The sequence below is a fragment of the Trifolium pratense genome, linkage group LG2 (genome assembly GCF_020283565.1).
Source record: "Trifolium pratense cultivar HEN17-A07 linkage group LG2, ARS_RC_1.1, whole genome shotgun sequence".
Lineage (NCBI taxonomy): Eukaryota > Viridiplantae > Streptophyta > Magnoliopsida > Fabales > Fabaceae > Trifolium > Trifolium pratense.
The window spans coordinates 62,827,282-62,853,924 of record NC_060060.1 but is presented as its reverse complement, the minus strand read 5'-3'; the positions used below and the strand labels follow the sequence as shown (position 1 = coordinate 62,853,924).

The 26,643-nt window shown below is 33.7% G+C and overlaps 2 protein-coding genes across 2 annotated transcripts; one reads left to right on the top strand and one right to left on the bottom strand.

Annotated features, from left to right (window-relative positions):
* Nucleotides 1–1,220: 1,220 nt before the first annotated feature.
* LOC123905189 (nucleosome assembly protein 1;2-like) lies at nucleotides 1,221–16,464 on the top strand. Its single transcript, XM_045954815.1, has 13 exons — nucleotides 1,221–1,284; nucleotides 1,408–1,454; nucleotides 2,277–2,387; nucleotides 2,749–2,841; nucleotides 2,944–3,012; nucleotides 8,126–8,139; nucleotides 8,505–8,574; nucleotides 8,684–8,868; nucleotides 8,966–9,146; nucleotides 9,226–9,269; nucleotides 11,435–11,621; nucleotides 11,767–11,774; nucleotides 16,250–16,464. The coding sequence occupies exons 1-13, from the start codon at nucleotides 1,221–1,223 to the stop codon at nucleotides 16,386–16,388; spliced, it is 1,212 nt and encodes a 403-aa protein (XP_045810771.1). The 3' UTR covers nucleotides 16,389–16,464.
* A 356-nt stretch (nucleotides 16,465–16,820) lies between these two features.
* LOC123911364 (putative pectinesterase/pectinesterase inhibitor 45) lies at nucleotides 16,821–19,576 on the bottom strand. Its single transcript, XM_045962769.1, has 3 exons — nucleotides 18,381–19,576; nucleotides 18,095–18,255; nucleotides 16,821–17,800 (listed from the first exon to the last, which is right to left on the bottom strand). Exons 1-3 carry the CDS (start codon nucleotides 19,442–19,444, stop codon nucleotides 17,118–17,120), a joined length of 1,908 nt encoding a protein of 635 aa, XP_045818725.1. The 5' UTR covers nucleotides 19,445–19,576; the 3' UTR covers nucleotides 16,821–17,117.
* Between the last annotated feature and the right edge of the window lie 7,067 nt (nucleotides 19,577–26,643).

Sequence of the window (26,643 nt, the reverse complement as noted above, 5' to 3'; positions counted from 1 at the left end):
TATCATGTGTACCAAACGGGCCCTTCAGGTTTAGTAAATAATTATTGTATTTGGTTTATATTATAGACCAAATACAATAGTTATTGGAACAAGGTTGGTTCTGCAACTATCTAACTCAGGAGTTTTGATGATAACAAAACATGGAGAGAACAATTTTATGCACTAACGTGTTTGTTAAGTGTGCAGAAAATAAAAGAAAGTTGTATCTAAAGATGCTGGAAGGTCTCACATAAAGGACGCTGAACGAAGCGAGACTCTGACTCTAAACTAGGTGGAGACTCTGAATGAGTGAAGTTCGAGTTTTGTCACGAGTGTTGGATTTCAGACTCTATGCGAGATGTTTGGTTAAAAATCCAAGTAATCTCGGACAAGAGGAAACGACCAATGACTTGACTACACTTCAATGATATTTTCAACTAAAAGTCAATGATCAAAAGAGACGTTGGAAGAAGATCTTTGCCATCAATACCAAATGGAGTATTTCCTTCTATGAAGCATCAGACAAGGAAGTCAAATATGGAAAGCTTTGCAACGACAACACTAAAATCATGGCAATCATCATTGCAGAGGGTATTGCGAAAAGATTTTTAAATCTTTAAGAATCCCAAATCAAACCCCCCTTTCTTGTGTTTCTCGAACCTTCATTAGTTATTCAACAAATTTAAATAATTGTCTGTTTCTTATTAAAAAAGACCGGATGGAGTAATATTTATGAGATATAGGCATGATATGAGAACGATTAGGGGTGTTAATATTGTTGGGATGTCTAGTTTTTCCTTGATGTCTATATACTCTTGATTCAGTAAAAAAAGTTGTCATAAAAAAAATTCCATCAATTTTTTTATTCTTAATATCTCAACTTTTAAAAAAAAACTTTATTATAAAATAGAAAAGTAATAAATAAAAATATAAAAATAAGTGCTCACCAACCTCATACCAAATATATATTATATATCTTTCAAAAAAACTTACATAAGAAGTAAAAAAATTAATAATTTGACTAAAAGATATTTTTTCAAATAAAAAATAAGAAAACCATAATAAAAATAATAATTTAATGAATATATTAAAATAGGAAAAAGAGGGAAAAAACACTTTTTTTTTGTGTTTAAATAGAGGGAGACACGAAGAAATTATTCACATAGCTGCTTGCTTCAAAAAAAATTTCTCTCCCCATTTTCACTTTCTATGCTACTTGTTTTTGTTCCATTTCCTCTACAATGGCCAACAATAACAACAACAATAACAACAACGTTGCTTTCAACTTTGCTGCACTTTCTTCTGGTATATCAATGTTCTTGTCTTAATGTCTCTATGTTTCATCAAATTTGTTTTTTCTCTAATGTTTTTTTGTTGGGAAATTTTTTATTTATTGAATTTTGATGTATTTATTTATTTCTTTTGCAGCTCTTAATGGTGGTACAAGAAGTGCTGAGTTTGTTGAGACTATGAAGGTTTGAATATCTCTTCTTTTGTTTACTCAATTTTTTTTTGTTTTGCTTCAATTATGTATACATTTAATTTTTTTTTGAAAATTTTCATGGTTTAATGTTATCTTAAATGTTTTAATCAAACTCTTAATTTCATTATCAATTTATAATTTTGAAGTTTTTGTTTTGATTTGATCAATTACGTATTTTTTATTTTCTCATTGTGCTTCAATTATAGACCGTGATTTTTTGTAAAGTTTAATGGTTTAATGTTATCTAAAATGTTTTAATCAAACCTTAATTTGATCATCAAATTTTATTTTTATGTTTTGGGATTTTGTTTTGATGATTGGTTTGATTTATAACTTATCAAGTAAATTTCTTTCCGATTTGAATTTGGTTGCCTATTTTTATGGTTGATGATTGGTTTTAGTTGCTCAATTACTCAACTTGTTTAGCTTTTTTTTTTTTTTTTGTATAACTTGTTTTGCTCATTTTACTTCAACTAATTACCTCTTTTTTTTTCTTCTTTTTTTTTTCTTTTTTAATTTCATGCATACTACTGCGATCTAATTTGTTTTAATTGAAACCTGAATTTGATTATCATTTATTGTAATCTACTATTCTTTAATTGAACCTTGATTTTTAATTGCAATATTTATGTTTAGGGTTTTTTATGTTTCTGATGTGATTTAGTTGCTCAATTACTCAAATTGTTTTGTTCCTTCTACTTCAATTATAAACCCTTATTTTAGTATTCTTTTTTTAGGGTTTTTGTTTTGATGATTGGTTTGAGTTATTACTTATCAAGTTGTTTATTTTTTTTCCGGTTGGATTTGTGTATAGAGTAAGCAAGAGGCCTTTGCTGGAGAAAAATTGGCTGAGCTACCAATTGATTTCCTCGATGGTCTTTCCCCCGCTGTCAAGAAGCGTGTCGAGGTTCTCCAAGAGATTCAGGTATATTTCCCTAAATCTTATAGTTATTATGATTATCATGCTTCGAAGTTTTTTTTTTCAGTTTAGATTTTGCCTGTGTTATGTTATGTTTAATTGAATAATTTATCGCTAGATCTGTACCATTTATCGTATGCTATATTTTTATCAATCGATATTGTCACACGGTAAGAGTTATTGAAATCATTTTAGGATAATTTGCTGTTATAGTTCTCGTCATGGCAGGCGTAAGAGGTCAATCGTCACATCGTATTAAATCATTTTAACCCTTATAATAATAGATCTGTTAATTGCTCTGAATCTTCGTTATTAATTTGTTTTTCCATTTATTATTGGCATCTGATCTTGTTTAATGATTGCATAGGATGAACATGATGAATTGAAGGAAAAGTTTTTCAAGGAGAAAGCGGCTCTTGAAGCCAAATACCAAGTTTTGTATCGACCACTATACACCAAGGTATCTCGAGGATTCTTTTTATTGATTGTTCAATTACTCCCGTTGTATGGGAACATTCAATGTAATTTCTTTATCACTAAATTTGTTTATAAATGAATGCAGCGCTATGAAATTGTGAATGGTATTACTGAAGTGGAAGGGGCAGCAAATGAAACTCTAGCCGATGCAGAAGTGGTAGCAATGGTCACGACAGCTGATACGGCTAAGGCTGAAGGTATATTAACTAGAATTCGACACCTAAACTTTTTATTGTTTCAATTCTCGACTAAAACAGTTATCTTGTGACTTATGTAGGGAAAGGAATTCTGTTGGTAAATAACCGTAACTCACAAAATATAGGAAGAGGAAAACTATTTTTTATTGAATGGAAATCTACTATTTAATACAAAGTTGTAACTGAAATAAATAACAAATACTGAGTAAAAAACTCCTAAACTTCAGCCACTACTTTATTTGCTAATAAGTAGCTGGAAAATAAACAAACTCTCCTAAAGACTTGGTCAACAAATGCAGCTAGCAGTAACAACTGCTGATACACACGTTCAACACTCCTCCTTGTATCAGCGGTTGGATATTCCAAGTTTCTCCCTTAGTAACTCAAACCTGCTTGTTGGAAGAGCTTTTGTAAAGATATCTGAAAGCTGATCTTCGGTCTTGCAATACTTCAAACACATAGCTCCATCCTTCTGTACATCTCTTAGAAAAAATAATTTGATGCTAAAATGCTTTGTTTTTCCGTGAAAGACTAGATTTTTGGAGATGGCTATGGCTGCTGGTTGTCCACCATTACCTCAGTAGTTTCCCTTTGCTCCAAGTGCATATCATATAGTATTTTTCTTAGCCACAAAGCTTGATTAACAGCTGCTGTGGCTGCAATAAATTCTGCTTCAGCTGTTGATTGCGCAACAATTTCTTGTTTTTTTGAACACCAAGAGAATATCCCTGATCCAGAGCTAAAACAGTAGCCTGAAGTGCTTTTCATGTCATCTAAAGATCCTGCCCAATCACTATCAGAGTAACCTTGCAATTTGAAATTTTGTGATCGACAGAACTTGATACCATAATTTATGGTCCCCTTGACATACCTCAACACTCTTTTTGCTGCTTTGAAATGAGATTCTTTAGCACAATTCATAAATCTTGAAAGTACACTTACAGCATACATAACATCTGGTCTTGTAGTTGTGAGATACATTAGACAACCAATTAAACTCCTGTAGAGTGTTTCATCCACTTGTTCTACTTCATCATCCTTGCATAGCTTCTCCTTTGGACACATAGGAGTGCTCATGCTTTTACAGTTCTCCATGTTGAATTTCTTCAACATCTCCTTTGCATACTTTCTTTGACAGATGAAGATATCACCATTTTTCTGCTCAACTTCCATACCAAGGAAATAAGACATTTCTCCCAAGTCTGACATCTCAAAGACTTGCTTCATGTCATCCTTGAACTGTTGAATAAATTCAGCACTGCTGCCAGTAACCAGAAGATCATCAACATACAAAGAGATCACCAAAAAATTGGTTTGATCACCTTTCAATAAGGGCTTATAACCATACCATGCTTCAAAAGGAGTCTTCCCATCTACTGCTTTGGTGGGAAGTCTATTAAGCAAAAATACAGTCGTGTTTGCAGCCTCTGCCCAATATTCCTTAGGCAACCCTTTCTCATGAAGCATGCATCTGACCATTTCCGTTATCGTCCTATTCTTTCTCTCACTAACTCCATTTTGTTGAGGGGTATAAGGAGCTGTAAGTTGATGCTCAATGCTTGCCTCCTCACAGAACATAGTGAATTGTTTTGAGGTGTATTTTGTGCCATTATCGAACCTCAAAACTTGAATCTCGCAGCTGCTTTGCTTTTCATCCACTGCTTAAATCTCCAAAACACTCCTGCAACATCTGACTTGGACTTAAGAAAATAAATCCAACACATTCTGATGTAATCATCAACAAAGACAATGTAATATTTGCTCTCTTTAAGTGAAGTAGTCCTTTGAGGTCCAGCCAAATCTGTGTGAATCAGTTGCAGCTTCTTTGTTGCTCTCCAGGTTGCTTGTTTGAAGGGTAATCCTGCTTGCTTACCATACTGACATACCTTGCAGCTTGGTAACTCAGCATCTAAGTGAGGCAAGCCTTGAACTAGCTCCTTTTGTTGCATATTCAATACCACTGCATGATGAAAATGACCTAATCTTTTATGCCAAATCTCCGTAGTATTAACTGTAGCTGGATAGGCTGTTTGCTCCTCCTTCATTGGATCAAATGATAAACTTTTGCTTCTCATTTTAATGTTAAAAATTACCTTATCATTGGCATCTTTGATCAAGCATCTCTTATTTTCAAAGATGACTTTAAATCCTTTCTCAAGTAATTGACCCACACTTAGCAAGTTTTGATCAATCTCAGGTACATACAAAACATCAGAAATTAGCTTTGTACCTGTGCAACTTTCAATGGCTACGGTTCCTTTTCCTTCAACAGCAATAAGTTTACCATTACCGATTCTGACTTTTGATATTTATGATCTGTCCAGCTCTCTAAATATTTCTTGATCGTGGGTCATGTGACTGGTACAACCACTATCCACTAGCCAACATTCACTTGAGCTACTGCTTGTAAAACATGTTGCAACAAACAGTTGCTCATCCTGTTCTTCCTCTTGTTGATCTGCAGCTTGAGCCTCGTTATTTTGTTGAAAACGGCTTTTGCAAATTCTCTCGTGATGCCCTAGCTTGTTGCACTTTGCACACCTCACATCAGGTCTTCTCCAACATCTCAAAGGAGGATGACCTGATTTACCGCAATGCTTGCAAGGAGGAAATTCTCTATTTCTTTCACCATTATTGTAACTAGTGTTTGCAGCTGCTTGATTGTTGAGACTCTTATATTTATTTCCCATGCTCTTTCCTCCTCTGCCGATTTTCAATTTAGCTTGTAATGCTCCTTCCACTGAACCTTCAGCCCTTATCATTCTTCTTTGTTCTTGGGCCTGCATAGCATTTACAAGTTCTGCCAAGGTAAGTTTTGTCAGGTCCTTAGTATTTTCTAAGGAAGTGATAGTTGCTTCAAATCTCTCAGGGACAGTCACAAGTATTTTCTGAACTATTTTGGAATCAGAAAATTCAGAACCAAGCAATCTTACTTTATTAGCAATGCCAATAAGTTTATTTGCATACTCTTTAATTGTCTCAGACTCCTTCATTTTCTGCATCTCAAATTTTCTAATCAAATTCAGCGCTTGCATTCCCCTAATCCGTTCATCTCCTTCATATTCATTCTTGAGGAAATTCCAGATTTCAAATGCGGATTTGATGGTCATGATTCTGGTGAAGATTTCTTCCGTGACAGCAGCAAACAAAGACGCTCTTGCCTTTGACTTTCTTGTTTTCATTTCTTTGTGACTTCTTATCTGAGCCATTGTTGGATTGTTTGGCAATTGAAGAACTTCGTAGTCCTCCTCAACAGCTTCCCAGAGGTCATTTGCCTCTAAATATGCCTCCATTCTTGCTGCCCATATATGATAGTTTGCACCATCAAACACAGGTAATGGTAAGGCTTTAAAGGATGTTTCAGAATCCATCTACTTGATGAATTGAAGAACTGTGTTTAGGCTTTTATGGTGGGTTTTACTCACTTCACTCACAAGGCCCCTTTAAGAAGAAAGCTCTAGATACCAATTTGTTGGTAAATAACCGTAACTCACAAAATATAGGAAGAGGAAAACTATTTTTTATTGAATGGAAATCTACTATTTAATACAAAGTTGTAACTGAAATAAATAACAAATACTGAGTAAAAAACTCCTAAACTTCAGCCACTACTTTATTTGCTAATAAGTAGCTAGAAAAGTAAACAAACTCTCCTAAAGACTTGGTCAACAAATGCAGCTAGCAGTAACAACTGCTGATACACACGTTCAACACTCCTCCTTGTATCAGCGGTTGGATATTCCGAGTTTCTCCCTTAGTAACTCAAACCTGCTTGTTGGAAGAGCTTTTGTAAAGATATCTGAAAGCTGATCTTCGGTCTTGCAATACTTCAAACACACAGCTCCATCCTTCTATACATCTCTTAGAAAAAATAATTTGATGCTAAAATGCTTTGTGTTTCCGTGAAAGACTGGATTTTTGGAGATGGCTATGGCTGCCTGATTGTCCACCAATGGATTTTTGGAGACTGGATTTTTCCGTGAAAGCTGATCTTTGGATTTGTGTATAGAGTAAGCAAGAGGCCTTTGCTGGAGAAAAATTGACTGAGCTACCAATTGATTTCCTCGATGGTCTTTCCCCCGCTGTCAAGAAGCGTGTCGAGGTTCTCCAAGAGATTCAGGTATATTTAGGCATGGCAACAGAACCCGTACCCGCGGGTACCCGCCCGAACCCACCCCGAGTTTGACGGGGAAAAACCGATTTGACTGGGTTTGGGTTCGGGTTTGGGTTTTCCCCGATTTCAAAACATGGGGATGGGGCGGGTAATGGAGATATTGGTACCCACCCCGAACCCGTCCACGAACCCGCCCGTTTATATAAAATTACTATATTTTGGAATATTGGTTTGTACCGGTACTATTTTATGGTTTTGATAATTTTGGTTTGATATTTTGGAATATCATTTCATTTGTATATTTAATGCATTGAAATTTTGGTTTGTACTTATTTGAATTTTTTTGTATTGTATGTATGTCAGCGTTTAGGAAAATTTTGGGTTCGGGTAAGGTTCAGCAGGGCAGGGCAAGGTTCGGGGATACCCGAACCCATTTGGGTATACCCGAACCCATTTGGGACGGGGATTGGGTTCAATTTTTCATCCCCGTCGGGTAATGGGCGGGGAACGGGTATTTATCAATGATTCGGGTATGGGGAACGGGGAAGGTAAAAACCGTACCCGCGGGTACCCATTGCCATGCCTAGGTATATTTCCCTAAATCTTATAGTTATTATGATTATCATGCTTCGAAGTTTTTTTTTTTTTCAGTTTAGATTTTGCCTGTGTTATGTTATGTTATGTTTAATTGAATAATTTATCGCTAGATCTGTACCATTTATCGTATGCTATATTTTTATCAATCGATATTGTCACACGGTAAGAGTTATTGAAATCATTTTAGGATAATTTGCTGTTATAGTTCTCGTCATGGCAGGCGTAAGAGGTCAATCGTCACATCGTATTAAATCATTTTAACCCTTATAATAATAGATCTGTTAATTGCTCTGAATCTTCGTTATTAATTTGTTTTTCCATTTATTATTGGCATCTGATCTTGTTTAATGATTGCATAGGATGAACATGATGAATTGAAGGAAAAGTTTTTCGAGGAGAAAGTGGCTCTTGAAGCCAAATACCATGTTTTGTATCGACCACTATACACCAAGGTATCTCGAGGATTCTTTTTATTGATTGTTCAATTACTCCCGTTGTATGGGAACATTCAATGTAATATCTTTATCACTAAATTTGTTTATAAATGAATGCAGCGCTATGAAATTGTGAATAGTATTACTGAAGTGGAAGGGGCAGCAAATGAAACTCCAGCCGATGCAGAAGTGGTAGCAATGGTCACGACAGCTGATACGGCTAAGGCTGAAGGTATATTAACTAGAATTCGACACCTACACTTTTTATTGTTTCAATTCTCGACTAAAACAGTTATCTTGTGACTTATGTAGGGAAAGGAATTCCTTCATTTTGGCTCGTTGCTATGAAAAACAACGATATCCTGGCTGAAGAGGTAGGTTGAAAAATGTATTCAATAGTTATCTTTATTTACTCTTTAATGCTCGAGTTTTTATATCTATAAATAACTTTGGTAACGATCTTTTCACTGCTTTATGAATTAGATTACCAAACGTGACGAGCAAGCTCTAAAATTTCTCAAAGATATCAAGTATACTAGGATAGATGCACCCAAAGGATTTAAACTCGAATTTTTCTTCGATGAAAATCCATTTTTTTCAAACTCGGTGTTAACGAAAACATACCAGGTGGTCGACGAAGACGACCCTATACTAGAGAATGCTGTTGGGTAAGTTAGTCTTTTTAACCCGATGCTATATATGTAATCTATTTTCAATATAGTTTATGATCACGAATAACATTTGCTCGTTGCATTTTTTTTACAGGACTGAAATTGATTGGCACAATGAAAAATGTCTCACTGAGAAGAAGATTATCAAGAAGAAGACAAAGATGGGATCTAATAATTCTAAGCCAAATAACAAAACTGAAACCTGTGAAAGTTTCTTTAACTTTTTTGATCCACCAGAGATCCCCAAAAATCACATGACCATTGATAAAGAAGTGGTACGAAAGGCAATCTATAAAAAATCATTGCTAAATATAAATGCAAAATACTAATTTTGTTTACAATTTTTTTAAACAGGCCGAGGAACTTCAAAATGAAATGGAGTATGACTATGAAATTGGGTAAGCTTAATGTAACGACCCAAATTTATTATTCACTATTTAAGTGTTTAATTATTTGGTGACGTGGTTTTTAAGTAAGATAGTAACTTTAAGTTATTTATCGAGAGTTTTAGTTAACGCGCGAGTTAGTGAGAGTTAACGCGAGTTGGGCCAAGCTATTGGGCTTGAGGCCCAATGGGCCTTGGACTTAAGGTGAGAGGGGCGCTATATGAAGCCCATTAGAGAGAGAAATATCATTATTTCTCTTGTTCTTGTGAAGTAGAGAGAAGGAAAAGAAGAGGAGAGCTAGGGAAAGAGTTTGGAGGAGAGATTTGAGGAGCAATCGTCGAACTTTCGTCGGATCTAAGGTAAGAGAGTAGATTTCATATTCGTGGGTGACTCGAGGAAGGGGAGAATGTCGATTTCTCCTCACCCGAACTTCCTCCACCCCATTTTTGTTTTAGCTTAGAACGGATTTTCTTGATGGAAATCGTTCCTAAGGTTCTTAACATGTTTAACATGCTTTTATCATGATGTATGAACGAATTTATTGGATAAAAACGGGATTTATAGAGGATTAAACTCAAGAACATTGTGTTCTTGAGTGTTTAGAGTAAAAGTGTAGAATCACTACTTTTTTATGTGTCTTGTTGTAGATTTGTGAAATAAACTGTCCATTTATGTTTATATACATGTTATATGCGTGCGTGAAAACAAACTTATTTGGGATTTGGAACATCAAAAATGGGATTTTTGGGTGGATTTATGCTCAAACCCGAAAACAGAGCTCATGTGGCTTGCATACTGGCTGGGCCAGCCTTGCAGCGAGGCCTAGCTTTCTCTGGCTTTCACTGGCTGAAGCCAGGAAGCCCCGGGTTCCTGCTAGCTTTCTCTGGCTTTCTTTCGCTCAGCCACCATGACAGACTAGAACTTATTTTGCTGATGTTTCTAAGTGCAATTAAAGGTTTGTAACATGTAATTAGGGTATTCTAACATACAATTAGATGTCTATAACCATGATTAATTGTATTGTGATGAATTGTTGATTATATTTGTGTAATATAATTGTTGTTGATTGTGTTGATGATGTTTGTTAAAATGTCAAAGAAGTATATTAAGGTGTTAATTAACTTAATAAAGAAGTATATCGAATTATGTTATTCGATAAAGACGTATATTAAGGTATAGTGTTATCTTAATAAAGAAGAAATGTTGGATAGTGTTCCACATTATAAATGAAGAGCTTAATGCTATTGATTGTGAGTGAATTCATGAAATACATACATGCATTCATGAATATATGTGATATTGGATATTCCAATAAAGAAGGATATCAGATTATATTTATCCGATAAAGAAGGATATTAGAGGTGAGATACTCTAATAAAGAAGATGGTACCACATGCATTAGAAATGTCTAGGATGACATAGCATGAAGTTGAAGCATTAGATTTGCATTAGGTTATGTGTACATTATATGATAATTGGTATGTGACACATAATTGGAATTGTTTGATGTATTTGTCTATATGATGATGGATAAGTGACATTAGTTGTACTTGTTGATGAATCGTCTTTATGTGTTAGACATTAATTGTTTGATGATTATAAATGAAGTTTTATTTCAATTATGTGGTATTCATAATTAAATGAAAATGAAGCATGCTAATGAGTTAGAATATGATGAAGTGTTAAGTTTATTTACTTACACTTGGATATTATTTGAGTATGACTTCTAACTCTCTTTTATGTGTTATGTGTTGGACCGTTGGGGGTCCAGATTTTACAGGATATGTGTGTTTCGTTGTTCGAGTCTTTGGTGAAGCTCCGCTCTGATTGTGACACGGGAAATGGGGTTGTATATAGTATATAGAGTCATTCATGACTCATGTATTTAGATTGGAAAAATGTATCTTTTATAAGGGAATTTATATTGTATAAAACGAGTTTTTATTAAGTAATCATGTTAGTATTAATTTGTAAAGAGGAGTGTAATACCTAGAACTAATATTCTATAAATTAAATTGTAATTTTCCGTTGCGTATTTTGAAAAAGATTTAATAAAGGTAAAATTACTTAAATAATGGGTTCGGGTGTTACACTTAACAGTTAATTTGATTTTTATTTTTATTTTTGCATTTTCTAATCTTGATTCTATACTTAGATGAATTTTCATATTTATTTAGGTCTGAGATAAGAGACAAGATCATCCCTCATGCTGTATCATGGTTTACTGGGGAGGCTGCTTATCAAAAAAAAAAAAAAAAAAAAACTGGGGAGGCTGCTGTTGGAGAGTTTGACGAGGATGATGATGAAGACGATGACTTGTATGATGAAGATAGTGAAGACGACGATGATGATGAAGAGCATAAGGTATAATCTAGTGATTCAAATTGTTGAAATGTTAATTTTAATTCTTTTTTGTTTGTTATAATTTTGAAGTTTGAACTCGAATTAACACTTTTTTTCGCTTGTCCTTTTTTATTAATTTCTTCCGGAATGTTGCTACACTCATCAGCATTTAAGGTAAGATATTTTATCTTTCGCTGAATTTGTTTGCTTGACACATTTAGTTACCATTGTCTTTATGATAAAAAAGAAAAGAAAAAACTCTTCTATTAGTTGAAATTATGGGTCGCACACACAAGTTTCATTTTCACTTAAATTTGGTGAGACCTGAATGAATTTTAACTGTAGAAACTCAGGAAAACATGAGAAAATATTGTATATTCATTGTGTGTTTCAAGTACAAGTAAAAACTCCTATTTATATTATAGGATTGGAGACAAAGAAACAAAGAAAATAAATACACATAAAGACTAATAATCCTAACTTAATTACAATATAAATTATTATAATGAGAGGATCATAACATATCGTAACACCCCCCCTCAAACTCAAGTAGGTGGAGCTGTAAACAACTTGAGTTTGGACAATAAAGTGCGGAAGCGACTTGGAGAATGAGGTTTTGTGAACAAATCAGCAGGTTGATCTAGAGTGCCAATAGATATAAGATGAAGTTCACCACGGAGAAGATGTTGGCGGATGAAGTGACAATCAACTTCAATATGTTTTGTTCGCTCATGGAAAACATCATTGTGAGCAATTTGAATGGCACTTCGATTATCACAATAAAGATCTGTCGATGAAGGTTGAAATGTCTCTAAATCATCAAGAAGCTAACGAAGCCATAATATCTCAGAAGTGGAGCAAGAGCACGATATTCAGCTTCAGTGCTAGAGCGTGCTGTCAAGGTTTGTTTCTTGCTACGCCAAGATATAAGAGAATCTCCAAGAAAAATACAAAAACCAGTGGTGGAACGACGATCACTAGGATCACCGGCCCAATCAGCATCAGAATAGGCTCTAAGAATTAATGGGGATGTAGCTGAGTAATGAAGACCATAAAATAAGGTACCTTTGATATATCGAATGATCCGGAGGACAGCAGCATAATGTGTGGTACGTGGAGAAGACATAAATTGGCTCACAAGATGAACAACATATGAAATATCCGGCCGAGTAACTGTGAGGTATATCAGACTACCTACAAGTTGCCGATAAAGAGTAGCATCATTAAGTAAAGTACCATCTTGAGGAGTAAATCGAACATTGGGTTCAAGAGGAGTATGTTCAATTTTACAATCAGTGAGACCTGCTCGAGAGATAAGATCGGAAACATACTTAGCTTGTGAGAGAAACAAGCCATCACTAGAAGATAATACTTCAAGCCCCAAAAAGTAACTTAATGGTCCAAGATCCTTCATCTCAAAATGTTGACATAAGAATTGCTTGAGCTCTTCAATTCCAACAGAGTCATCACCGGTGATAATCATGTCATCGACATAAAGAAGCAAGACAACAGTACCATTGTCAGTTTTTCGAGTAAAAAGAGCAGAGTCATGAGCACTCGAGGAGAAATTCAACTTGGTGATAGTTTTGTGAAATTTAGAGAACCAAGCTCTAGGTGCTTGTTTGAGACCATAGAGAGCCTTACGAAGACGACACACTTTGTTTTCCTGACAAGTATAACCTGGAGGAGGACGCATGTAAACCTCTTCTTCTAACTCGCCGTTGAGAAAAGCATTTTTGACATCCATTTGAGTGAGCCTCCATTTGCGAGTAGCAGCAATGGCAAGAAGAGTTCGGACTGATGTGATGCGTGCAACAGGGGCAAATGTTTCTTCATAATCAATACCATACTCTTGAGTGAACCCTTTTGCCACAAGACGAGCTTTATAACGCTCGATAGATCCATCAGAGAGAGTCTTTATTTTATAAACCCACTTACATCCTACAAGAGTCTTATCAGAAGGAGGATCAACAAGGTCCCACGTGTGAGTTTTCTCCAATGCCTGTAATTCTTCCTGCATAGCTTGCTGCTAATGAGGATCTGCAGATGCTTCCTTATAGGACTGTGGTTCATGATGTTGAAGCATAGTGGAATAACAATGGTAATTATCACGAAGGTAGGGAGGTGGATTTCTTACCCGTGGAGGAAGTTCAAGAGTGGGCGGTGCAAGATCAACAGACGAAACATCATCACTGGAAGTGGATGGAATATCAGTAGGCGTCGGAAGCTCACTAGATGAACCTACATGCGTCTCAGAACCTGCAATTGTGTCACTAGGAAAATAATCGACATCAGGGTTAGTAAAGAGAGGAATTGAAGTAGAAGGGATGGACTTAAACTTTGACAAGGAAGAGAACATTATATGTTCCCAAAAGACAACATGACGAGAGATACGAATGCGTTGGGATATTGGATCCCAACATCGATAACCTTTGTGTTCAGTTCCATAACCAAGAAAACAGCATAAACGGGCACGAGGTTCAAGTTTAGTGTATTCATGTGGCTGAAGGAGGACAAAACATGCACAACCAAACACCTTGAGTGAGTTATAATCTGGTGTAGTGAGATAAAGACGCTAAAAAGGAGAGACATTGCCAAGGACAGAGGAAGGGAGACAATTGATTATATGGACAGCAGTAAGAGCGGCTTCACCCCAAGCGCGCTCTGGACAAGAGGCTGAGATAAGCATGGCACGAACCGAGTCAAGAATATGACGATGCTTTCTCTCAGCACGACCATTTTGTTGAGATGTATAAGGACATGAAAACTCAGACAAGGTACCCTGCTCATGAAGAAAAGACAAGAGTTTAGAATCACGATATTCCATGGCATTATCTCGTCGAAAAACTTTAATGACTTTAGAAAATTGTGTTTGAATCATTTTGGCAAAGTTGATGTAAATTTGAGGAAGCTCATGCCTATTTTTCATCATATATATCCATGTAAAACGAGAATAATCATCGATAAAAATAACAAAATACCGAGAACCTCCCATAGTAGGTGTGGGAGCAGGACCCCAAATATCAGAGTGCACAAGATCAAATGGTGAAGCTAAAACAGAAGTACTTTTATTAAAAGACAAGGCTGGTTGTTTGGCGGTTTGACAAGCAGTACAATCAAAAGACTCATTGGTGACAGTTCCTAAATAACCTTGAGACACTAGAGGACGTAATTTTCCAATAGAACTATGGGCAAGACGACGATGCCAAAGTTGAATGGAAGAATCTGTGGAAGCGGCACAAATATTGGATTCGTGAGGAACATGCAGTTCAGTGAGCTCATATAGCCTTCCGATCTTACTTCCAGTTCCAATGAGTTGTCCAGTCCGTGGATCCTGCACACGACATCCAGATGAAGTGAAAGTAATTTCATAGCCCATATCACATAGTTGACCAATGGAGATAAGATTATAATTCAATTTTGGAATAAGATATGTGTCAGGTAGGCTTAAATTAGACAAAGATATAGAACCGGTATGACTTACATGCATAAGGGATCCATCAGCGGTGTGGATAGAACGGGTAATGTCATTTTTAGATATGGAGGAAAATAGATGAGATGCAGATGTCATATGGTTACAGCAGGCAGAATCAAAATACCATTTAGAATTACCTGGTGTCGTGGAAAGAGCTGCAGGAGTATTACCAGAAAGTATAAGTTGTCTAAGAAGAGACCCAAGATTTGTGACGGGGAAGGCAGTCTGAGAGGGTTCTAGAGAATCATTGGCAGCAGCACTTGCAAATGCAGGCCGGGAAGAGTCGGCGGGATAGTGATTCTTATTCTGATAAAATCGTGGAGGGCGAGTGGGACAATTTTGAATCAAATGTCCAGGTGTCTTGCAATATCGACAACAGTTTGAAGCAATATGACCCATTTTCTTGCAATTATGACATTCTATAGTAGGACAATTGGAGAAAGGATGCCCAAATTTGCGGCAGTGACTGCAAAATTTCATAGTTGATACAATACTGGATTTCTCCATGTAATAATAAGAATACCGTAAGAGTTTAAAAATGTCAGTTGAGTATCTGATGGTGAACACAAGCAATAACGATTTCTCTGGTAAATGGTACTATGCAACTTAAATTAAATTAGCCAATTTGTGATTGATGATATCACAAAATATGATATAAAATTGGAATTGTGAGCAACAGTGTTACGATGACTCAATGAAAAATCACTAGTTGCAAAATATATATATATATATATATATATATATATATATATATATATATATATATATATATATATATATGTGCCACAGAGAAAATAAAATTAAAGCAATGGTGGTAAACTAACAAAGGAGAAAACAGTGCAAACACCGGGAAACAACACGCAGGAGGGGAAAAAAAAAAAATGGAACCTAAGCTCTGGATACCATGTAGAAACTCAGGAAAACATGAGAAAATATTGTATATTCATTGTGTGTTTCAAGTACAAGTAAAAATTCCTATTTATATTATAGGATTGGAGACAAAGAAACAAAGAAAATAAATACACATAAAGACTAATAATCCTAACTTAACATTAACAAATATAAGAGTGTGTGTTAGAAACAGCTTGTTGCTCGCATGATTCTTTTCTATATTTATTATCCGCGTTGCTTGACATTGCTTCATGATTTGAATTTTCTATTTTTATATTTGCAGGTTGGTGAGGTTCAGCAGGCTGAGAAACCAACAGAATGCAAGCAGCAATAAAGATGATTGTTTTGATGAAGAAGTTGATTTCAATTTGATGTTGGTTTTCATTGGTGCTCGATTTATTGTTCTCCGTTATATCTTTTAGTTTGAATTTTATGTTGAGCACATTCTCCCATTTTGGCCATTGTTTTGGAGAAATGTGATTTTATAGTTTGTGGATGTATTAGTTTTTTTTGCTACCAATGAATAGTAGTTATATTAGTAACAATAAGCGTAAACAAATAATACTCATGGAAATATTATTATTATTATTATTATTATTATTATTACTCAGTAATAAACACAAAATTAATAAATGATGAATAAAATGAAGACTTAATTGATCAATTTGCTTTAAAAAATGTTAAAATGTTGACATCTTTTAAGTAGCTAGAAGATTGATAGTAATATTAACTTGAAAATTATATTTAGATCTTATTGATTATAAAATGTCTCTTTTTTTTTTTTCGGAGGTCGGTTTTTATGTTGGTTACAAGAATGACTTTTTTAATGTTATTTAAAATTTATATAGAGTGGATTTTTTTTTCATTTTTTTACTAGGGCCTATTTTTAATAATTGAGCAGGGTCTCTAAAAAGTTAGAGCCGCCCCTGAGTGAATGGATAGTGATACATCTACATTAAACAAAACATTATGAATAATTAAATTAAAACCATAAATTCCAAAATTTGAAAAGCAAATGTACCAACAAGAATGAACATTAAATTGTTCCTCAATAAAATATTAAATTATTCTATATCAAAACTGTTTAGAATAAATATAAATTATTGATAGCATTGAACTCAAGTTTCACACAAAAGTTCTACATTATTAACTTAATTGTACAAGCCTAATTGAGCTGGAACACCTGTACCATTGATCCATGTTCCTTGCAAGAATGGTTCAACGGTATAAGTAATAGCCTCATCCCGGTTGATATCTTTGCGTCCAATCCATTTAACTCTTGCATTAGTATTAGCACCAGCACCAACATTGTTAAACTCACCATAATACAATGTGGTTAATGCAAAATCACCTTCCCAAGGTAACCAACCGTCGGGATGAATCAAACCGCCAATGTCGGATTCCATGATAATTGTCCTTGAATATTCCTTCCATGGTCTTCCGAGGTAATTCTTGGTTGTTGGTGGAAGGCCATCTTCGCCCTTGAAGACACATTTTTGTAGCACGAATGCAGTGGTTTCTTGTTTGTCGAGTCTTCCTTGTGCGGTGACGATGTTTTGTTGGTTGTCGAGTGGCTTTCTAATAATCATTTGGCAGTTTTGGAAGACTGCGGATGCGTCACCAAAGATGAAATCGATTGTGCCAGAAATGATACAGTCGCGGTAGAATTGTCTGTGGGTTTGTGCGTACAATGTGTCTTGATAACCTTCGAAGTTGCAGTTGACAAATATGGCTTGATCTGCTTGGATTCTGGCGGCCACGGCTTGATGCTTGATGGCACCGGCTGTGTTTCTGAATCCCATGTCTCTGCCCAAGAATCCATCGCCAAGTACCACTACAGGGTGCATGGAAAAATAATTATGAGTTATGTAATATAAATGCGACTGCAATCACAATTTAAAACTCTGGATATAATTTTAAATAATATTTACTACTAGGATTTAGGTTGCAACACATCATTTAGGATGTTTCAACGGTTGCAATTGAAGTTACATCAATAAGTCTGATTTGAATGCGATTCATCATAATATCTAGAATTGCAATCTGCCGCGACTTTAAACCTTGAATATAGACATATATCTATATGCCATAAATAAAATGGTACATAATGGTTTTGATATATACATACCGAATGACGCAGTTTGGAAAGTTCGGACTCCATCGACGTAATTCTTGTTGCCGGTGATGATACTCTTTAAACCACCATCACCATACATGGTAAGGTTCACCATTTTCTTTGTCACTGTAACCAACTCATCGTACACTCCTTCCTTAACATACACAACATACCTACATATCCATGCATCAAATAATAAGTTTAGCATAAACATGGATAAAAAAAAAAATTAAATTATTTCAATGAATAATAAATAAATATGTACTAAATCAATATAATAACAAAGAAACATGCATACCTTCCTTCGTATTTGGCTGGAATAGCAGCCAAAGCATCGGAGATGGTTTTGAAGTCTCCACTACCATCTTGAGCGACGGTGACATTAGGAGTAGGTTTCTCAGTTGATCCAGGCAACTCAAGAACAGGTGAAGCCCAAGCAGGAGCATCGGCGGCAGCAACTGGAGCAGCACCGGGAGCACCAACAGGTGCAGCGTCAGGAGAACCAGCTGGAGCGAGGAAAATTGGTTCAGCACCGGGAGCACCAACAGGTGCAGCACCAGGAGAACCAGCAGGAGCACCGGCAAGATTGAGCTTAGCACCAGCAACGGGAGCGGGAGCTGGTGCATCAATTTTACCCCAAGGTAATTTGAATCCAGAAATTCCACCACTGAATGCATTAACAATTTGAGAAACTTGTGAAACAACCGCCATTGAATTGCTAACAAGTTCCCTTGATTCGGTGAACATCTTCTCCAATTTTTTCTTAAAATCGCCTTCGGGGAAACCATCAATGCAAGTTTGTTGGTAAGACATAACAGCACTAAGCCAGTTGTTCACATCAGCTGTTTTTGAAGATAGTTTGTCAACATCAACTTGACCAACTTCATTGATAGACAATCCCATTTCTTCTTTAGCATCCGCAAACAATTCCTTACAATCTTCGTAAGCTCCCTTTTCTTCCTCGGAAGCGAATTTCATTTTCCCAGTTTCGTTGAACGCCTTGTTAATTTCATTCTCGGCGATTACCATGGAAACCATTAGAAGATCCTTAGGTTCTGACAATTTAGGATCTTTTTTCAATGCCTCGGTAAGTGTGGTTTCACATTTTGCCTTGTAATTCGAATTACTGCACAACACTTTCACAAGCCTCGATGTTTGATCTACCCGCCCTTCGGGCTTTGCTTTTGGAACAGCCTTCTCTTGGTCTCTACCGGTTTGTTTGACAATAACAAATGCTGCAGCTGCTATAACACATGCTACTAAAAGGACGGAAGTTACACCGAACAAAATCTTTTTCCTAAGGTGTTTGGCAGCGTTAGTTTTTCGCCTTTCTGATACAAGATCAAAATCTTGGAACGCCATTGCAGTCTAAGGCAGAGAGAGAGAGAGCGAAAATTAATCTTTCTCTGCCTTAGACTCTAGGGACAAGAGGCAATGAAAGAAAGGGAAACCGAATTGATTTAACTCACTGTTAATGGCCTTTTTCCCTGTCTTACAATGTTTTCCTTCTGAGATTTAAATACTGTTTCGACAACCTTGGAATTGTGGTTGAGAGAAATTTCTGGCTTTTCTATTTTTGTTACTTGTTTGAGTGCTTCATATTTTTCATGATCTATGCCGTATTCTACTCTCTTTTTTCTTAACCATACAAAAATTTCTTGCAAATGCCATCTTTCTATAACACTTGATGACAAAATCTTGAATTTGACAAAGTAATAAAACATGGACAATCCACATGGCAATAAAACTTTATCCATAAAACTAGAATTGAAGTTGTGTCTGTACGTATGAGATGTAATTAACATTTAATTAATATCTTCAATATTGTTATTAATCTTTTCTTCTAAATATAGCAAGCTACCACTATTGGTCTATAGGCATGTAAATCAATCAGTGACAATGCTATATGTGGGCTGTACCTGGCGTTGATTAAGGAGAAATGTTAGAAACGGACACCACATTGAGTTCATCAAAGGAGTTTTACATGCAAGAAAGTTCCATCAACAGTAGCATAATTTCATGAGGAAGGGGCACACCTACGGCTGAAAATGAGTTGAGTTGAGTTAAATTTGCATCAGTTCGACTCGATTCATTAAAAATTGGTTAAGCCCAAAACTCGGCTCAAGTTTATTACGAATTATTTTTTTGGCTCAAACTCGACTCGTTTTGTTCACGAACAACTCAGTTCGGTTTGTTAGGTTCAACTCGTTAAGCGAATCACATGATTTTAAAGTAAATTTTATGGTCAAAATTTCAAAATTAGATCTTTAATCTTTTAAACTATTTTTTAAAAGAAAAAGCTAATATTAATTAAATTAAAATAAAAGTCATCTAAAATGTATAATGGATAAATACATAGAAAATTTTGACCGACATAAATATGCAAAAAAAATATATAAAACCAAAAACCGATACAAGTAACAAAGTTACGAGATTTAGAAAGTTATATATATATATATATAGGGAGGGATCAAATTACACCGGTGTAACATTTGAGTAATGTTACACCGTTCAATAACGCTTCAACGAATACAAATTTTACAAAATCCACCGTTGGATTGAACGTTTATATCATATAGATCATTCATGTTAAATTTTATAAAAATTTAAAATCGTTTGATATGTTATTGAGATTGATCAAGCTTAACGGTATTCAATAAAAACACATAAAACGTTAATCTTGATCGGTCTCAATAACATATGAAACGATGTTAGATATTTGTAAAATTGAACATAGATGATCTATATGATATAAACTTTCAATCCAATAGTGAATTTTGTAAAATTTGTATTTGTTGAAGCATTATTGAGTGGTGTAACATTACTCAAATGTTCCACCGGTATAATTTGATTCCTCCCATATATATATATATATATATGATAGAGTTAGTTCATGAGTCAAACAAGTCGAACTATATAGTCTATGTTCAAGTCATTTATTTAACGAACTCAATTTTTAACTCAAGTTCAACTCATTTGATGCATGAACCAAGATCACGAGCCAATTATCGAATCCAGCTTCAAACTATTTGTGAGTTGGCTCGGATCATTGCACCGACTTAGTTCGAGTGACAAACACCACTAAAATTTACAATTGTAAAATTTTGGATTCGAACTCATATGAAAGTATTCAATATAACAATATCGACATTATCTATTGACGTTAGACCTTACAGACTACTTCGACATAGAGTTAAATTTCATCAATTCAACGATAGATTTTAAAAAAATTTCATGGTGTTGATCATTCCACATCATCAATTCATATGATACATCATTTAAGGCCAGCCCACAAGACCAGTATGTGCTAAGCAGCCGAGCCCTTGAGGCTAAAAAAAAAAATGGTAGTAGGCGCGCTTCTACAAAAATGAAGAGATTGATTTAAAAATAAATATGTTATGAATAATTTGGTGGATGTCCATTAAGCATTGGCCCATTTCACTGGCCCATTATATTGTCCTATAAATAGGACTTGTATTGTCATGTAAACACACACCTTGATGAGAATAATACAATTTCTATCATTTCTCTCTTCTCTTCTTCTCTCCTCTATACTTATATATTATTACTCTTGCTTATATTTTATAACACGTTATCAGCACGAGCTTACCAACTGAGGTACGCAATTCTTATTCTATTTTTATGAAATCACAAGTAGTTTTTATTTTTGATTATTATATGATTATGAATCATTTGAACCTTGTATACTTATAAAGATTAAATAATAATAATTAAAATTAAATAAATAAATATGCATCATTTCTTTATGTATTTAATTGATTCAATGTTGTTTACGTTTCGTGATATCCGACATTTGTATGGTGAAGCATAACACTTTGATCATTAATATTACATAAAATGTTGATCAATTATTTATTTATTTATAATATGTATTTTGGATGTTTGATATTGTTTGAGTTTCGTGACCGACAATAGTCTGGTGAAACATCATTATGCTTCGTGACCGACACCTGTATGGTGAAACATTGACACTTCGATCATCCAAAAGAACATAAACATGTTTAAGAATTCATAATCTTGGTTCCTGAAGAACCTAGAAAGTTAATACATGAATTCCCGAAGAATTCATAATCTTGGTTCCTAAAGAACCTATTCTTAGTTCCTGAAGAACTTAGACATTTAATACATGAATTCCCGAAGAATTCATAATCTTAGTTCCCGAAGAACTTAGAAAAAAATTAATTTTGTTCCTGAAGAACTTACGAAATATCACCATTTATCACCATGCATCCCTAATGGATTGCACATCAAAATACTTTTATGTGTTATATAGTTTCTGAAGAACTAATAAAACAACTTCTTTTTTCTCTTCAATGAATTCTAGATGAATTCAATACTCCTACATCCTTGAAGGATTGTAAATTGATAATGATTTATTATATAGTTCCTGAAGAACTCAATGGATAAAATTGTCAAATTCAACTGCTAAGTAAATTTCACAGAAAGCATGTAGCATGAATCGCACCGTTTGTTTTTACGGCCTGCAGTAATATAACCTTAAAAACAAAGGTCAATGGCCGTATTGATTTTTCCGTTAAAAATTCTAAATTATGACAAATCTTCATATTTAATACTATTTCCAAATATAACTATCAATGTTTTATTTTTTAAAAAAATAAAAATATATTCCTTATGGATCGTTTTTTTTTATTTTTATAATTGATTTTGTTTCCATATACCAATTGTCATACTTTTAACAAAAGAGATAGAAACTAATTAACTTACCTACTATTAAGGCAATTTATTCTCTATGAATTCCTGAAGAATTCAAAAGAATAGTTCATGAAGAACTCAAGATTATTCCGTGTGAATTCCAGAAGAATTCAATAATTTAGTACATTACTAATACATTCATATGTACCGTTAATAACAAAAAAACATTGTCATCCATATGTTAATTTGGTCAATCAATCTCATTGAAAACAATTGAATGCCTTTTATTTCTTTCTTTTATTGTTTTCAATTTATTACATTATTGATTAAGGAAGTATTATGATTGATTCATTTGAAATTAAATGATTTGTTTTGAAAATAAAACTAGTTGATTTGACAGATTTTCAAATATCAATTGAAATATTATATCGTTTAATTTCTTTTGTGATTTCTATTAGCCAATTTTTTGTAATTGTGATACTACCTATTACTTCTGGGATTTTTGCAAGATGAAATCAACTTGACCTTTTAAATCATGAATTAAGGGATTATTTATTTACATTATATTTGGCAATTGTGATGTTTCCTGTTACTTTCATATACTAAGTTTGAATGTTACTAAAATAAAAGGTATGCATGACTTAATACTTTATTCATTTTATTTTATACGATAATTTTGTCCTCTGTGTTATTATGAATTAATTCAGCTACTACAATGCTTAAGGTATGAATTGTGTCTTATTAAGAAAATATTTTTCTTCCATAATAAATCAATTTAATTGATTTTTTTTTTTTGGAAATAAATTTAATTATAATTTATACCCAGAATATTTTTTTATATATTCAATTCAAGAATTCAAGAATATTTGTTTGATATTAATATCATATCCTTGGTTTATGGGATTTGAATTTATTTTGTGAAATTTTTAAATATTTGGTGTTGATTGAATGTGAAAACTGAGAATCATATATAATTTTAAACTATATAATCTCACGATTTGAGCCTAAAATATTATATGAGAAACTCTCTTTTACTTTAAAAGTTGTGACACTAATGTTAATTATTTTGTTAAAGTGTTCTATTTGGAAATTTATTTTAGGCTCAATTTTGTTAATTATTACACCAAATGTTTTTTTTACGATAATTATTACACCAAATGTTATTTATATGAATATTTGTAAATATTTTGTAAATTTTATATTGTCTTGTTGTTATTTGAATGCTCACTTGCAAACTATTATTAAAATTATTATTTTGATGAACTATTAAGACAATTGAGTATTAAATTATCCTTGCATTGATTTATTATTAGAGTTTTTTTTTTATTATTATATATTGGTTTGCCGTTGATTTGTGGCTATTTGAGATGACTTGTAAAGTCATCAAAGTTTATTGGCTCCATTTGCAAGGAAGAATTCGAGTGGTAACCTGGAGTTTGCTTGGAGCTCATTTATATAAATGTACCAATGATTGGTAAGGCCACTCACTCGCTAATATGATGAAACGTTTTTAAACGGACATAAATGACAACAGTAACAATTCAGCCCAATAATAAGAGAGATGTTGATTTGCAGAACAATTGATTGCATAAGTATAATATTCTTGTCATTCATATATGAATATCAATATGGAAACAAGAAATGAAGAGATGTTGGATATCTCTATATATTACTACACATATTTTGGATAAATTAAGTGTAATGAAAAAGTTATAAAGCAGAAGTTTATACTACACTTTTATCTATAACATTAATAAAGGGAAAACATCTCTTTTGGTGTAGCCTTTTTTTGAAAATCCCAAAATACCCTTATTGAAACTCTAACTTCCAAAACCAACTCCCTTCTAATAAAACCAACTCTCTACTAACTTCCAAAATTAACCAACTACTCTTCATTTCTTCTTCATATTCATTCCTGTTTTCTATTAAGAATTTGAGTTTTATAGTAGTATGATGATGATGATGATGATGATGAATGTTACACAATAATTGTATTGGTTTGTCTCTATTCAGGTTTGTCTTTGAAATGAAACTAATTGTGGTATGTAGTTGTTAATATATGCATATGCATATTCACATCTAAACAAAAAGGGAAAATAAACTTTGAATTAAAAAATAAGGCAAATAAAAAATATGATGTAATAGAACAATGTTAATTGTTTGCAAATAAGTAGTATTTTATGGTTTGCATTGACAAAAGAAATTAAATTTGTTTGGACGAAAGAAAAAAACATAGTTAGTGCCTTTAGATTACCAACCCATATGCACCCTCATTGTGCAGTATATAACTTCTCCATCCAATCCAAAGTTCAGGAGTGTAAAATTAAAAGTACAAAATTTAACGAAATTAAAATCCAAATTAAAAAGAATTCTTTTTGAAATAAAAAAAAAATGGAATTAAGGACCAAAGTGACATGAAATATTGCAAAAAGAAGTAAAATAGATATTAGAGAGACATCAAAAAGAGAAAAGAGATATTGTCACACTGATAATAACACTATTTCGATCACTTTGAATATTTACCAAAGTATTACGAATAATCAATAAGCCACATCAACATCTCAACTTAAATATAAATGTTATGTTTGATGATGATATAATGTTACCTTCATACCAAAATATTATTTTTCGACCCAAATCTTATTTACTTTCCAGATGTGGAATCGCGTTTTTCATTTTTGTTTTGTTAGTTGTTCTTTTGCACAACCTTTTTCTTATAGTTCCCTGTTAATTGGTGATAGGAACTTGCTAAGCTACTTGGGATTCCTGTACTGAAGGCTAAAGGAGAGGTTGAAGCACTCTATGCCCAGTTAAATAACGAAGATCATGTATATGCATGCATCACACCTGACAGCGATGCATTCCTCTTTGGGGCCAAATGCATTATAAAATCTTTCGCTCCCAATTCTAAAGTAAGTAACCATCTTTGCTGTATTTTTCTTTATAGTAAAAACGGTATCATGATTCGTGAATCTTAATTATAATCATCATACTCATTAAATATTATAATTAAATATTACAGTAATTACCTGCAAGAATAAAGTACCACTTTTATTGCAACACAACATACTGATTATCCCGGTCTCTCACTTTGTTTTGAAAATATAATTTAATGTTTATTTTCATTGAAATTAATAAAGTAATTTTTACTTTCATTCTTACAGATATAATATAAAAAATGGAGACCCACCGTAGTCAATAATCGAGAGATCGTCAAAGACAAAGACGTACACAGAATGCAAGAGACAGAAGACAAAGAATGACTATAGAGCAAAGACAACAACATCTTGAAAAAAGGAGAACAAATTATAGACAAGCAAGAGATAAAGGCAAACAAGTTCAAAAACAACCGCTGCTAATGTGGATCCTGTGATGCCATTTCATGACTTATCAAATATCAATTTTGCTTCAACACGTTATTATGCAAATCATGATCATGAAGCTGGACCAAGTACTATACATACCAACCACATGACATTTGGTTAGTGACTCAAAAACATATTTTGTTAATTGATTTTTTTTGAAATTAACTCAACAAATAATTATTTGCTCCATACTTAAACTACTTACTATTTATTTCCATTTTCAGATCAAAATTTCCATTTCACAAATTTTCATGGAAATCATAGCTACGAAGCAGGCCCAAGTACAACAAACGTTGATGACACTATGCGTGGTAATTATTATATTTTTTTAACCTTTGGTTATCCATATTCAACAAACTTATATAGTGAATTTCATGGAAATTTTATAGACTCCCCGATACCGAATGTCCTCTCAATTGGTACAAATAATGTTGCATTGTCATTCGACGACCAAGGTACAATTATTAATTTATATATCTCTAATTTTTAATTGAATTCGGTTCATATTTTATTTACCAATAA

What these genes read in the sequence shown, in the direction of transcription:
- LOC123905189 (XM_045954815.1), top strand. Translation starts at nt 1,221, where the DNA reads ATGGCCAACAATAACAACAACAATAACAACAACGTTGCTTTCAACTTT. An exon ending in ATCGACCACTATACACCAAG is followed by an intron (nt 2,842 to 2,943) that starts GTATCTCGAGGA and finishes AAATGAATGCAG; the next exon opens with CGCTATGAAATTGTGAATGG. An exon ending in ACGATATCCTGGCTGAAGAG is followed by an intron (nt 8,575 to 8,683) that starts GTAGGTTGAAAA and finishes TTTATGAATTAG; the next exon opens with ATTACCAAACGTGACGAGCA.
- LOC123911364 (XM_045962769.1), bottom strand. Translation starts at nt 19,444, where the DNA reads ATGGCGTTCCAAGATTTTGATCTTGTATCAGAAAGGCGAAAAACTAAC. An exon ending in CCAGCCAAATACGAAGGAAG is followed by an intron (nt 18,256 to 18,380) that starts GTATGCATGTTT and finishes ATGGATATGTAG; the next exon opens with GTATGTTGTGTATGTTAAGG. An exon ending in TTTCCAAACTGCGTCATTCG is followed by an intron (nt 17,801 to 18,094) that starts GTATGTATATAT and finishes TGCACCCTGTAG; the next exon opens with TGGTACTTGGCGATGGATTC.